Source organism: Platalea leucorodia (genome assembly GCF_965183815.1).
Source record: "Platalea leucorodia genome assembly, chromosome: 4".
In the NCBI taxonomy this organism is placed as follows: Eukaryota; Metazoa; Chordata; class Aves; order Pelecaniformes; family Threskiornithidae; genus Platalea; species Platalea leucorodia.
In genome coordinates this window covers 125,586,545-125,600,864 of record NC_138826.1, presented here as the reverse complement: position 1 = coordinate 125,600,864, position 14,320 = coordinate 125,586,545, and the positions used below count along the sequence as shown (strand labels likewise).

At 42.2% G+C, this 14,320-nt stretch overlaps 1 protein-coding gene across 3 annotated transcripts in view; it reads right to left on the bottom strand.

The window, feature by feature from the left end:
- EXOC4 (exocyst complex component 4) overlaps positions 1–14,320 on the bottom strand; it is a 411,704-nt gene that overhangs the window by 214,857 nt on the left and 182,527 nt on the right. For all 3 annotated transcript variants that reach the window (XM_082310080.1, XM_082310081.1, XM_082310082.1), the window contains exon 10: positions 2,248–2,344. In XM_082310080.1, coding sequence (XP_082166206.1) covers positions 2,248–2,344 — 97 coding nt within the window. The remainder of the gene's footprint in view (positions 1–2,247; positions 2,345–14,320) is intronic.

The following is a 14,320-nucleotide window of genomic DNA, read 5'->3' as shown; positions in this document are numbered from 1 at the left end:
AAAACAAAGCAAGTGAAAACTTCACACCTCTGCAGCAATTACCTTCCCGAGAGCCTGACACTTAATACAATAACGTCTAGAAAAGGGCGACAAAGATCTAACCAACGAGGAATGCACACATAAGATGATGTGCTAGAAGTTATTGCAAACGCCAATACCTTAGCAAATCCACCACACTCGGCATTTTACAACCACAGCCAGCATCATACAGCCAATTTTAAAAGGAGTAAAGGGTAAGCCAGTTAGCTGGTAGGTCGGGTCATTGCTATCGACTCCCATCAGGAACAGAATTCCCCACAGCGAATCATTATCACCAAAAGAAATCCAGCCCTATGGTCATCCCAGATACGCTGCACCCCATGCATCACGCGCACACCAAAGTTGAGAATCACGAGTTAAAACCAAGAGAGCAAGGACTTATGCCAAATATTTACTCTGTCGGTCACTAAGGTAGGTAAAAATCACAGTTTATAAGTTTCTACAGTCTTCACCTACACCCAAACTCACCCCATTCTGCAGTGAGAAAAGGGTAAGTTGGGTCACCGAGTATTTTCTTTCTCTTCAGGCAGTTATTGATGAACCACTCAATGCAAGGAAGTTAAGATGCTGCAGATGGTTGGCGTGAAAAATATATTGTACGCAGATACCTTAATCTTGATGCAATTATTTTTTATGAAGCAAATTATTTTTACTGCCTATCTTGCAAGCTGGTAATGAAAGTGAAGTGTTTGTGAGAAGTGCTATTTAAAGCACAGCACTTGTGTTTGACTTGGATGGCAAAAAAGGGGGGGAAAAATTAAGCAAGAAAGCAAATAGAAAAAAAGAAGTATTTTCACCAGTTTCTAAATCAATGTGAAGTACCTCATCAATAAAAATAAGAGCATCGCCACCCCCTTGTGTGCTTGAAAGAATCCTGTTAATTAATTAAAGATTAACAGACTGAAGTCCATGTCATAGTGGTTGTATCTTCAATAGCATATTGCATCTTAACCATTGTCCATCTTTTCTCAAAATGGCTAAAAACTATAAACTACGCTCTACCAAATTTATTTTTAGCACATTTCTTCCATTTTAAAAGAGAGAGAGGTTGAAACAAAATGTGCTTATGAAATTATCCATTTCATTATGGGCAATAAATGAAGAGTGTACAACGTACAAAGCCCTTTTTTCAAGGAAAGGTCTGAAAAACCGTAACAAATTTAATATGTCCTCACAACAGGAACCGTTCTCAAGATTATTTCAATATCTAGTGTCATGGCATCAGAAACGTAAATTTGGAGGAATTTACGCACTTTCCCTCTGCATTTTTAAGTCCCGAGAAGTCACGAATGACCACATTTCTCAGCTACCAAGACGGCAGTCAGAATATTCCTTCGTCTGGGGATCAGATTCCAATTACTTTTTATTAGTATTTTATTATTGCTTGGTTTTAGCGCTGGAGAAACATGCCCTGTTGCCTAAGTGACTCATGATAGCAAGATTAATACAAACAGAGCCAAGGAGGGAAATGTTCTCTAAAGGTGCTAGCACTGAATAGGAAAGGACATGTCTGACGATAAAGAAAAACCCTGCAAGGAAAAAGCAGAGGTGGAAGATTGACATGAACCGAGACAAACATCATATTATTTAATTCTGGCAAAACTAAGAAGATGAACTGTTAGATTGCAAAGTAAAAAGAGCAAAATTAAAGTATCAGAGGTGAGTGACTTGGTGAGAAGAGGCTTCTCATAGACTTGCTCTGTTTTAAAGTTCCAGCAGTCCTTGATGAGCTGTGAATTTCTAAGATTTTAGTAATCGGCACGGCGCTTTAGATCAGGCATTTAATTTGCAGTCCATAGACCATACTTGTTTTATCAAAGAATGAACTTACCTTGCAGTTCATAAAGTATCCTTCTGCCTGTTTAATACGCATAATGGACAGTCAGCGATAAATAATTTGTGACAGGCTGCAACTAAAGTTTTCCCAACTTGGGTCAATAATAAATTACACTGTTCAATGCAAAGGGGTCACCGAGGCAAGCAATCCCACTTGGCACGCTAGTTAATTTTGAAAAAGATTAAAGAGCGTCGGCAACCAACTCAACTAGCGATTACTTTTTACACACGTGCACATCAACAACTTTACAGCAAGCCCATTGCTGTGGGATGTTACCTCAGAAGTGGCAATGTGCCCATAAAGAAAGCAGGTTAATTCTACTTATTCTAATTATTTGCACCTGTAGAAACGTGTAGAACAGCCTGCCTTACCTGAGGAGGGGATGAAAGATGACAGTAATGTTTCTGGCTCCTGGTTTGCAGACAAACTTGGATCCGCCACCTTCAATTAAGTTATCATCTGGTCCTCCTGGAAAATAACATGAAACAAGTTGTCTAACACATCTGAACATCCCTTGAATTTTAGGTCGTAAGTGATAATTAAACATTTAGGTCTGTCTGTAAATGCTGCATTCCCGGTGAAAGATCGGTAATTAACGTGAAGATACGCCCTTTCTATCCTCTTTCTGCTCAGAGAAAGTACTCCTAATGCAATAGGAACAACACAGACAGTATTTATACATTACTTTAGGCTCCTCTTTCCATAGTTAGCGGCAGTATTGCAGAAAGACTGGTAAGTGCAGGTCTCCTACAGCACAGGACCCAGTTTCACTGCAGAAGAGCTTCCCAGCCACGTGAGATTAATTTCTCAGTTGGGCTGAAGTCCAATGTACTGCCCGGAGGTGCTAACGCGATACCCGTCCCACAGATGACAGATGCCCAGATACCATTAAGAGACTTGAGCCTCACGGTTCTTCAAAGCATCACCCCACTGACAAATGGGGACCTCCAGCCTGAAGCTTCAATGACTTTCGCAGCTTTTGGAACAGCCCAAAACCGAACAAACAGCTCTTTGCACATGAGCACACACTTAAATTATCCTTTCTCAAAAGCGCAAGGGCCTTCACCTTGTGTAATAAACCCCCAAGGTCTTGTCCATGTGGATATGATGTATTTTGAAGTACATCATGCTTGGAAAGGGTTTTAAGAGCAGCACTTCACTGAATTTTGCTGCTTCCACGTTGCTGCATGGAAGGCTCCCACGCCTCTGACTGATGATGCCACCATTCAGTCCCTTGGAAGGTAGCTTGGTTTTGATTGCCAGTGCCATGACATTTTAACTTATTTATTACATTTAACACTACTGGGCCTGGGTCTCTCACGAGTCCGTGTCTTACACAGAGTCTTGTCATTTCCTAGCAGAAGTCTCTGTCGCCTGAGTTCCAGTTGCATACAAACAGGCTCTCAGCTATGTGAAAAATAAACTTGGTGAGTTTGGCACACTCCTTGGTAGTAAAACACAAGCTCAGAGAACATTATTTACACACCTCAAGCCCAGTCTGAAGGACTTCAAGTGGGATGAAACACCCACCTGCACATCACTACATCTGAACCAAAGTTACTTCCATAGGCAGCTCCTAACACCAACACACTTTAAATTAGGGTATTGAGAGAGGGAAAAAAGGGGGGAGGGCAAATCTCAATTTCCCAAAACCCTTGCATTTCCTGATAGCAACAAAATCCACGTTACCCTTCCAGAAGGAAACATTTTCAGGAGAACAGGCCAGATGCCCCAAATGACAGCATCAGAAAAAACCTCATTCTGAAATTAGCAGCAATTCAGCACGTAAACCCTTGTACTTTGGTCACGCTCCCTTGTCACAAAGCACAGACCGTCATCTTGCCGGTATCAAGTAACCCTATCACGGAAGTTTTTTGGCTAAGAACCTTAAATAACCCAAAATATGAACTTAGGCAAAGTCTGTATATCCCAAATATTATCAAGTCCTTTTCATTTCGCATGTGAACTCTCCTTAATAATTGAATAGTAATAAATACAGAACCTAATCACATTATTACGATAGCTTTACAGGCAGGAAAATGACAAAGTACTTGAAATCAAAACAACATCAGCAGATTATTGAATTTTTTGACCCTGACATCTGTCTGCCTCGAAACGAGAAGAAGAATGTCTCCAAATTGGAAAGTGTAAGAGGACGAATACAACCGTTGAGTAAGTGACTCCGATCTGCTTTTCGAAGTGAAGTTTATATGCTTTAGGCCATTACCTGCAACCAATCTACAAAAAAAGCTCTGCGATGACTTGATTTAATTGACCCTCCTGTTAGCAACCTCACAGCAACGTCCGAGGACCAAGCAGGTCGCCGACACCAGCTCTTCCATACGGTCCCCCCAGGCCAGGAGTGTTTTGTACGCGAATTCACAGCACTGGTGTAGATTCAACGATGCTGTTTCAGTGCCCCGATAAAAGAGACAATATTGAATTCCCTCTGGAGCGGGAAATCCATGCATCCATCCTCTGGATATCTGCAGTCGCAGTATTTCCACAAGCTGACTCAGCTCCCCAAACGCACCGTTAGGACACGAAGGTTCTTGATCAATCCTACACTAACGTAAGGACTCGGGAAGCACAAAGAAGCAGCTGAGAACAAAGTTTATACAACTTTACTGATTGTAATTAGAAAGAGGTAGCTCCTAAAAAAAAATTCAAGAATTCTATTTTGTACTTTAAAAAGTTAGCTTGCACAATGTGACGGTTTAATCATGGCAAAAAGAGGCGCAACTTCTAGGAAAAGAAAATTATTCCTTTCCCCTATTAATGTCAGACCCTGCAATTTCCAGTGGGGTCTGTGTCTTAACGGACTTACTGAAGAATTCATCCAAGCATGAACTACTGAGGCATGAACTAGGAAATACAGGCTCAAATTAAGAAAGGGGTGTTATTCTTGTTACATCAAGTCACCCTGCACTAATCAATATTATTGACTGGGATGAACTCCATAGCAAGGAATAAAAACAATCTGTCTTATCTGCTTGGCCATATTATGTGAGATTTGAGAAGAACAGAACACCGGTACTGAGAGAAAAATATGCTTTTACATCTCCGCTCTTAGCTTTCAATTAATAATAATGAATGCTCTGCACGTAGGTGTAAGCTACGAGGAAAAGTAATTTTGTTTGTATTTTAATATTTTACCTTGAAAAATACACTGAGATGTAAATCTTATTCCTGAGGATGCCCTGTACATACCAACAACAACCCAGCATTGCCACAGCTCTTGCTAATGCCAGCAGCCTGCACTGCTCTTACCTTTACCGCTCTCGACGCTTGCCATCGTGCCACTACGGACCCTGAACTAAGTTGCCACAGCCCAACATCAGCACAGCTCCATTCCTGCATGGCCACGGTACAGAAAAGGAAATGCTGCCATTTACCGCAATTCACAATGCAGCCGTTTTGTTACGATAGGCATTGGGGAAAGGCCAAACTGGAGCAAGAGAGAGCTTATGATGCCTTTGCCTGGATATTCAGGTGGAAATTCAAGGGGAAATCTCTAGTGGGGACTCTCCCTGACTACATCAAGGTCTGATATGTGCATTTACCTTGACCAGCCAACATGATACCTACACCGCAGGCACGCCCTGTGCTGGAGAGCCAACAGGCATCTCCATAAACATACACCATGAACATCCCTTCATCCTTATTGATTCCTACCAAGAGCATCGCTGGCAGGGAGGTGAACGATCATTCATCCAAAGAAACCAGTACCAGGCAGCTCCGCAGAAAACAGGTAGCAACTGAAGGAAGAGTGGAAAAAATGCTCGGTTTTTTTGTTTTTTGGTTTTTTTTTTTAGTCCTTATCAAGATGATTATCAGAGAGGCAGTTTGCAGAGTCTCTCAAACAAGAGCTAAGCATGCAAATACTGTACGGCTGGGTTGTCCCGAACGCATGCCGCAAACGTGAGCAGACTCCAAGAGAAAACTATCCGCCTCATTAGGGAAAAGGAGCTGTAAAGCCTAATTCCCAGGGAGCACTGACAATTTTCAACTCTATGCAAGTTCTCAACTTCATTGCCATGACAGCTCCCTATGAGCACTGACTACGGGACTAACCACCCATGCTCGCTGATGTACACCGTCACGATGTACACAGCACTCCAACAACCATCCGGACCCAGAGTACATCATTGCTCCAGCAATGCCACGCTACAGAAACACTTCGTTTGGGTTGCATGGTTTGGTTTCGTTGTTGTTTTCTTTTTTAGTGTAAGGCAAGAAATTATAATAGCCACATTTCATAGGCACTCGGAAAAAATCCCAACCTTTCACAGCTGTCAGAAAGTACTAATGTCGTAGCAGTTCCTTCGTAAGAGCACCAGCTTGCTGATTTAATCTGTCTAGTAATAAATTATGAGACCGAAAAGACGAAAAAAAACAAAAGAAGAAGAACTTTTGAGGTGAAGTGAAATTTGTCATACAGTTAATGATATCCTCACGCTGTGCCAGCAATGAAGTGTGCCCACCTGAATGCCGCTGCGAGTGGGAGTCAGAGATGGGTCCATTAGTAACGCAGCTGAACGTTTCTGAAATGGAGCCTAAAATGTCATGCTTCAGTATGAAAAAGCATTAGATTACCAAGAAAGCTAGAATCTCTGCATGCATTTAAAGTCTGAACAAACATTAAGAGTGCTTCAAGTTTTCCGTTCTGCCTAGCATTTTAAAAATTTAATGTTTGGCATGGATATCCCAGGTTTACTGCTAACGTCCTGTTATCTACATACAGAGCAGGTCTCAGAAGGATGATGGCAAGATTTCTTGTCCCAGAAGGGGTCTCCCCAGAAAAACAGGAGTTCAAACTCAAGTTCAAAGTCACCCATCACAACCTGAGGTATACCTGGACTTTGGTAATTTACTTGGTATGGAAAACATACTGAAGCCCATGATAGAAACGCTAAGGATTAGCATTCTTCAGAACATGGCTCAGGGTGCTTTGCAAACGAATTAAACAGCTTCTCGGTATTCCTATACCTATTTTGTGTACTGAAACGGTACCGAAGGCAAACCTTAAGTTAGATACACGCCATCACTCAAATCGTGGCTCCTCATTTAAAGGCAAAACCCTGGAACACACCGCAAGGAGCTTCCTGATCCATAATTTTGGAATTAACGTAATGCTGGTTACTTTCTATAACCAAGGACTGCTGTGTCTACAGAAAAAGCTTGCTCCTACTTTGTAAAAAAAGATCACACTGAGACACATCTTGCAATTTCCTCATTTATCAAGATAACTCCTCTAGTACTAAATTAAAAAACAAAACAAAACCCAACGCAAAAAAACCCCACACAAAAACCAGAGATGATAACAGTGTTTATATTTCCTTTTCCTAGGTTTTGGGGGTTTTATGCAGGTTTTGTTTTGGTTTTTAACTGAAACAATTTTCTCCATAAAGGTCCAAGATTTATATGGAAGCTATTACTCTTCAACAACTTGTCTGAAGAGGAATGACACACGACTCACTCTCTTGATCTGTTCCTTGAAGGACGTGAAGACATCAGAGAGGAGGTAGCGCAGCATCTCGTAAGAGGCTCCTCGCACCTTTTAAAATCATAGTAAGTAATAAAGTAATTTATTTTTTTTAACAACAACGTAAGGAAAGCTCTCTCTGTCTCTAATAAGAGTACTTTTAAAAGGTGAGATTTCTTTCACTTCAGAGCACCATAACACCTTACCTAATTGTTTTGGAGCCGTATTTGTCTTAATGCATTTCATCCTCAGCCCCGATACACTTTAAATCCCATCAGACACAAAAATTTTTCAGACCCAAAGACTTTGGCTAGTCATTCCAAATTTCCAAAACATCCAAGAAATATCAACTTGGTCTCAATGGAAACAGCAAGCACCCGAAAACCACGAGGACCGTAGGCAAACCTCTGTTTGCTCTCTTCCCTTCCTACCCTTCCGTTAGCACCGGACAACTTCATTCATCTCTCTGCGCCTGCAAACTTTTCAGCTAAACAGGTTCCAGGCACGTAGGGAACAATTCTTCGGCACCTCTCTGTGATCAAAGCGCCTTTCCTAGCGAGCCACTTCACGTTAATCTATGCAACCGTAAAAAGAAGAAAGAAACCGGCTTTGAAGCCACAACAATCAAGCAATCAACACAGCTTGCAAATCAATGCCACCTCCTTCGCTCCGGGAGCAGAGCAAACTTAGAGGAGAAAAGGAGCCAGTTTAGATGTTCCTGTCCTTCCAAAAAGTTCTTGATTACGTGGAGATCAACAACATAGTTATTACCCATACACCATCTTCAAGGTATGGAAATACAAATTTTCATTTAGAATGAAAGGGAAGAAAGCAACAGCTGCCCAAAGAGAGCAAAGCAGGTTATTGTAAAACAGAGCACAATAGAAAAAGAGTGATTGATCCGCGCTATTACAGAACAAAAACTACGGGGGGGTTATAATGGAAGTCTCTTGCTTTTTCGTATTTCTGTACATTAGGACTCCGTTGTCTTACAACTGCGCCCGCTTAAACAAAGCCACACACAACACAAGCATCAAGTCCTGTTTTTACTGTACCGATTCGCAGCAGTGATTCAACGTATTGGCGTGCACATTTAAGTTCTTTTTAGAGGGAACAGACATAATTGATCTTCTCTCAAATTCTTTTGCATGTCTTGAATCATCAAACTTAACTGCCTTCAGGCCATTTTTCCAACTGCTCTCAGATGCTTGCTTTAGTGGAGCCCACACGGTGCAGTGCACGCTTGAATTAAGGGCTCAGCAACCAGCTGTCCTGGCACTTGCTTTCCTCCACCACCAGACCTCAGCAGGGAAGAGGGAAGGGATGGGAACGGATCTGGTCCGCTCTCCAGACCAGTCTCCACCAGGGAACAAAGCACATAGGGAATCCAGCATCCTGCACCTAAAATTAGCTTTTGCGAGCGCTTCAAGCACCTTGACCTTAGACGGGCAGCCCTATCAGCAGTGCGACAGAATCGAGGTAGGTCTTCCCTGAACCTCAGTAGATTTATCCAAGTGAACAAATATAACAGAAACCCCCGAAGCATCCAGCCCCATGTTTCAACCAGCCTGTGTTTCAAGACCAGCTCCACAGAAAATAATCATTAAACTTCCCAATCCATAGACCCTTCCTTTTGAACAAACTCCATCTTTGAAGACTTACACATTTATTAATACTGTTTGGCAGACAGCCTTGAAACATTGCACTTTCCTGCTGATGTAGGTCAGCTCTGGGTTAATGCTTTTCTGTTTCCGAGTCATGTTCTCTTCCCTTCTTGCTGGACTCCTACGAACCATGTGTGGGAGCTGCTATGGGTCTGCCAACGCAACTGGAACCGAAACTCAGCACTCCAAGTAAAGCAGAGGTTATTTATAAACTACATGGTACTCAACTCTTCTAGAAAGCCCTTCAAACACCAACCACTTTAGGATTCCACGGAGCAGACAAGAGAGATCTCATCTTCTAGTGGCATCTAGTAGATTATTTTAGGCAGATTATTCTGTCTACTCCTGCGTTGCGAGGATGTTCCCTCTGTCCTCTTCACCCACAAACTGCAGCAGAAGGAGCACTACACGGCTGCCGTTTCTGGCAGTGACCTACCTGCCCGCTCCCACGGCACGTGGGGCTCCTAATCCCTCTCTCTCAACAGGAGGGAGAGCGGCGAGATGCACCAGACAAAAAAAAAAATCCACACGTTATCAAGACGGACAAGAATAAGCTCCGGCCAATACTTGATTACTTCCTTGCTTGAGGGGAGAAGCAATTTAGCAAAGGTTTCTGACAAAGGAAAGATTGCATTTCTTGTTTGCTTCTCAATCACACGCTCTTTTTTTCATCATGGCAGCTGTGAATTTATAGACCGGGCCATCAGGAGTAAGGGACTGATGTTTAAAAACACATAGGCACCCTACTTTCTACCAAAATCAACAGACATCAGAGAGATGATGACATCGGCACTACGAGAGACCCAAAATCAATGGGAATTAGGTGGCTAACTACTTGTAAAATACTGGCTGTCAGTCCTTGGGGCGAGGGCTCTGCAGTGGTAGGACGGCAGCTCTGAGATGATTAACTGTCTCCAAGGGCAGGAGACTGTTCCCAGCTTCCAGTCTGTCCATCACTTGTCACTGGCACTAAGCTGCGCAGGAGATACCGACACTGCCGTAGCCAAGTACACCCTGAATCCACGTGGACTACATATTGTGATCTGTTCAGTTAGTTTGTAAATATTTTTCTTCTTTGACAGAGAGGTAGGGTGGGAATTAAGATGAAAAAGATGTGAAGTGGGGGAAGAAAGACAAGGAATCTGACCTTTAAGGTTATAAAGTACATCACATTTCATTTCTGTAATATTTCCTTAAGTGAAAAAAATCTCAGCAATTCTCCCAGAAGCAGCGTTTGGGGTGATGCTCCCTGACATGGGTTGCAGAGCAGCTTTCCAACCTAACAAGCTTTCACTGGGCAACCACAAACGTGCAGAAGTTGAGGCAGGGCTCCTCGCTGGTTCTCAGTTTGCCTGACAAGTACAGACACAGGAGTCCAGAGCTTCCGAAATACGCACCAGCCCTCTTTGCTGCGGGGTTGGGACCACGTCAGTCACCACAACGATCTACAAATCCCAGCTGAAGTCAAGTCTGATGGCTGGACCATCACAAATCCCGTTCCAGGTATAAAACTGGGAAAGAAAGGAAGAGAGCTGTAGCTTGTGTTCAAGTTTGCAGAGCACACACTTGGCTTCAAACCACGCTGAAGGAAAAATAATTCCCAAAAGCAGGAGAGGCAATACTGCCACAAATCGCCTCTCTGCTCGAAGGGAGCACAAGCCCAGGTCCTGCTCACCACGACGGCAGCAGCACGGCATTTTGTTCTGTAGAGGTACAGAGTTCCCAGCTACGAGAACACATATTGCTATCCAAATCTTAAAAATCAACCCAGAAACCACCAGGCAGCTGATGCAGACCTTGCAACCCAGACTTCATATAGAAGTTTTTACTAGTGCTCAACTGCAGATCTGGATTCAAGTCATGGGTCTAATATGGCCTCCACGACCCCGATCAGGTTTCTGTTTCAGTTTCCCAAGAGGGGAATTGAAATAGCGACTCCAGCCTTCCCCTGGTAAAGCTGTTTTGAGACATGTTGTAGACGAAAAGGAAAAAGGTTTTTATTCACTGTTCTGAAATTCACGCTTAGACTTCAGCTTTCCATTTAACACAGAACATGGCTCCAACTTCCCAAACGGACTGCACCACCTATTCCAATCACTGCCTGAAATTTCTGCCTGAAACAGCTTCTCCTGCCTACTTTTGTCCAACTGTCATTACCCTTCATTTACCACATAGCAGGACTTCAGTACAAGAAGCTGATTTGGATGCAGTCACATAGCTGGTGCACAGACATATTGTTCTGCTGATGTTCCCATGCCCAATCCTTTTACGCTCTCCTATACTGTCTTGTCTGAGATCCAACACCATATGCATTTAAATAAGTTGCTCTTTAATGTTTCAAAACCTGATTTATTAGTTGCTCACACTCCATCTGCCTTGAAAAACTGCAGCGTGCCTTCACTTTCACAGGCTGTACAAAAGGTTGAGGTTCAATTTGACTCTACTTTATCATTTGATCAGTGTGTCAGCCACATATGTAAAGTCTCCTTTCAGCTATAAAAATTGTTTAAAATGCATACTTTTCTTTCTCCTTTTTTTTCCAGGCCACGCGACTCAGCAGCAGGCGCTTTGATTAATGTATTTGTCAGCTTGCATATTTACTATTTTGTTGGTTTCCCTAAAACTACTGTGTACAGATGTAAGCTCTTCCAAAGCATGGCTGCAGCATAAATCCTCAGCCCGAGCCAGAAAACCCGCTAGAGCTAATGAACTGTGATTACTTACACGCTGCTTTCACTTTTCAACTATTTTCTTCTCGAAGCTTGTTTTCTTTACCTTATCTCTTGTAGTGGCAAATGGCTGCTACCTGAATTTTTTATATTCCTGACATGTTTTCTATTCAGTTTTAATGTTAGAAGAAAAATAACAGTGAGCAAACAGAGAAAGCAAGTGAAATAAGACACAGATATTTCTTGACATACAGTCATTGTTTTATAAACTGTTTAAAACTTTCTATATTTCATCTTCCTTTTTAATAGTTAAAAGTTGACGGCCATTTCAGACAAAGGAACGGGTAGTTAGAGCAAGATACTTCTGGCAAGGCCGCAGGCTCGTGGCACGACGTTGGACAAAGCTGCATCCCCACTCACCCGCTTCTGAGATGGGGCAGACTTGTTATAGCCCCTCGTATGGGCCTGGTATGGAAATAATGAAATAAAAAAAATAATAAAATAAACAGCGTAAAATGTTCTGTGGTCTTCTAGAAGAAGAATATACCTACAGAAACAATTTTTTAACATGAGCACATAGGAAGGACACTGAGGATTTAGAAATTGTACATAACTGGGACTACAGAAACCATCGCGCTGTCCCAGAAAGCTGTCATAGACTTGTTTTCCACGTATTAATGAATACATCAGTTCTAATGAAGATAAATTTGCCAATCTTTTGACAAGTCTTGAAAATGTTACAAATCTGGCATGTAAAACAAGGCAAAATAAATCCTACTTGGTTATTCAACACTGTGATGCCTCTATAAATTTATAACAACAAAAGAACGTCCTTACTCCTCATCTGTGCATACACCAGTGTGAATTAATTCATTTTCCAGCAATATGCAGAATGATCCCTACTAATAACACGGGTTTTCCCCAAGGGAACCGAAATGGATTGTCCATGCCAGTGCACAAAATGCAGAAAACAACCCCCTGCGCCAGCAGAAATTACCGGATTGCTCAGAGTATGACCTGTCAGGCAGCATTTTTCAACCTGTTCATCCATAATCTCTTTTAGATGGGTTTCCCCACCTCCTTATCCTCCTTGCTTTGTTTTGCCTGAAATTCAATCAAAGATGAATTAGACTTTAGAAAACAACCAACGCCGTGGCTATTAAGTCGCACTGGAAATTCTAGACCCCTGTGTTAATTTTGCTACGGCTTTTACTTCTTGCATTTTAATGCAAAACTGCTTCCCCCCGGAGACCGCCACCGATATTGGCACGAAATCGCATGGGGCTGTAACGCAACTCAAGCGCCAATAAAGAGGAGGGTAACTCAACCCTCAGCAGACATTAGCAATTGCAGGAAAACAGCCAGAACTTTAATCACAATTCTTTCAAATGCGGCCAGGGATTTAGAAATGCTGTTATTCTAGGATATGACCCTAATACAGTGCTTAATCAAAGCCATTGCTAGCACAAGAATAACCTGGCGACTTTAATAAAAGACAATTTCATAGGAGCCAATATGCCAGAATCACACTGTGTCTAATATAACAAACTCGAGAAAGAAGAATGACCAGTCCTTTCCATCTATGTTTCTGTACGTTTCTATAGACGAGAAACTTAACATTTCTCCTAAGCAATGACCAAGAACTCCTACGGGCTCTGTTTTACAGAAATTCCTTACAAGAATTCTTCAAATTATTTTTTCGTTTTACTTGTTGCTACTGCTGTGCAGGTATCACGGATAAGAAAAGCTCAAAAGGTACATGTTGAAAAAACTATTCAAGTAGTAACAATTTTCTTATTTTAACTTTTACTTAAAAGCATTCAACATTCATAGCCTAAAGAAGCCAAGATTTGAATGTTTCAGCTACATCAGAAAAAAAAAAATAATTTGTGGTTTCTGCTGATTCAGCAGGCTCTATCAACAGTAACTATCTAGCTCGGCGGAGTCTTACCTACGTCTTGGAAGACTTCGTGTTATAATTTCCCAATTAAAAGAAATATGTGCTCTTTTGTTCCAACTACAAGAAGTAGAAGTGCACCTGCTAGTACAGAGCAACTAGAAATGGCAAAAGCAAAAGTTAAACCTGGTATCAAGCGCATACTTTAAAAGAAGGCAGAAGAATGGGCACAAACCAAAGTTATTCCTATGCCTCGGAGTGCATTCCCTAAGCGTGGAAGCTGCTTCTTGCAGTAACACTGAAAAATCTGGACAACGCTATCTCCAAGCTGTGTTGTACCACCTCTAACTGCAGTCTGCAAATCCGTCATCCTCTCTTTAAAAATAGATGTAAGCCATTCTGCATCTGAAAGGAGTACTGAGTTCAGAGGTCCCCCTCTGCTGTGGTCCTAACCTTTCAGCTTCAAACAGCCACAAAACTTACTTTGAAAACTACTGTTCATCAAGAAAAATCAGAAGCAGAAGGCGGCTTATCTGGTGGAGGGAGTATGCAGAGAGCGCTTCCCCCCCTCCGTTTTTCCCCTACAAGGGCTACTTACAGCTGCGGAAAGCAGCCAAACTGTAACGCAGGAGAAGGGCTGTGTTATTCGGAGCGACACTCAGTAATACAAAGGGTCCCACAACACAGGAGAAGCTGCAGATCTAAAAGGTTTCCCACCTCCCACCGAAT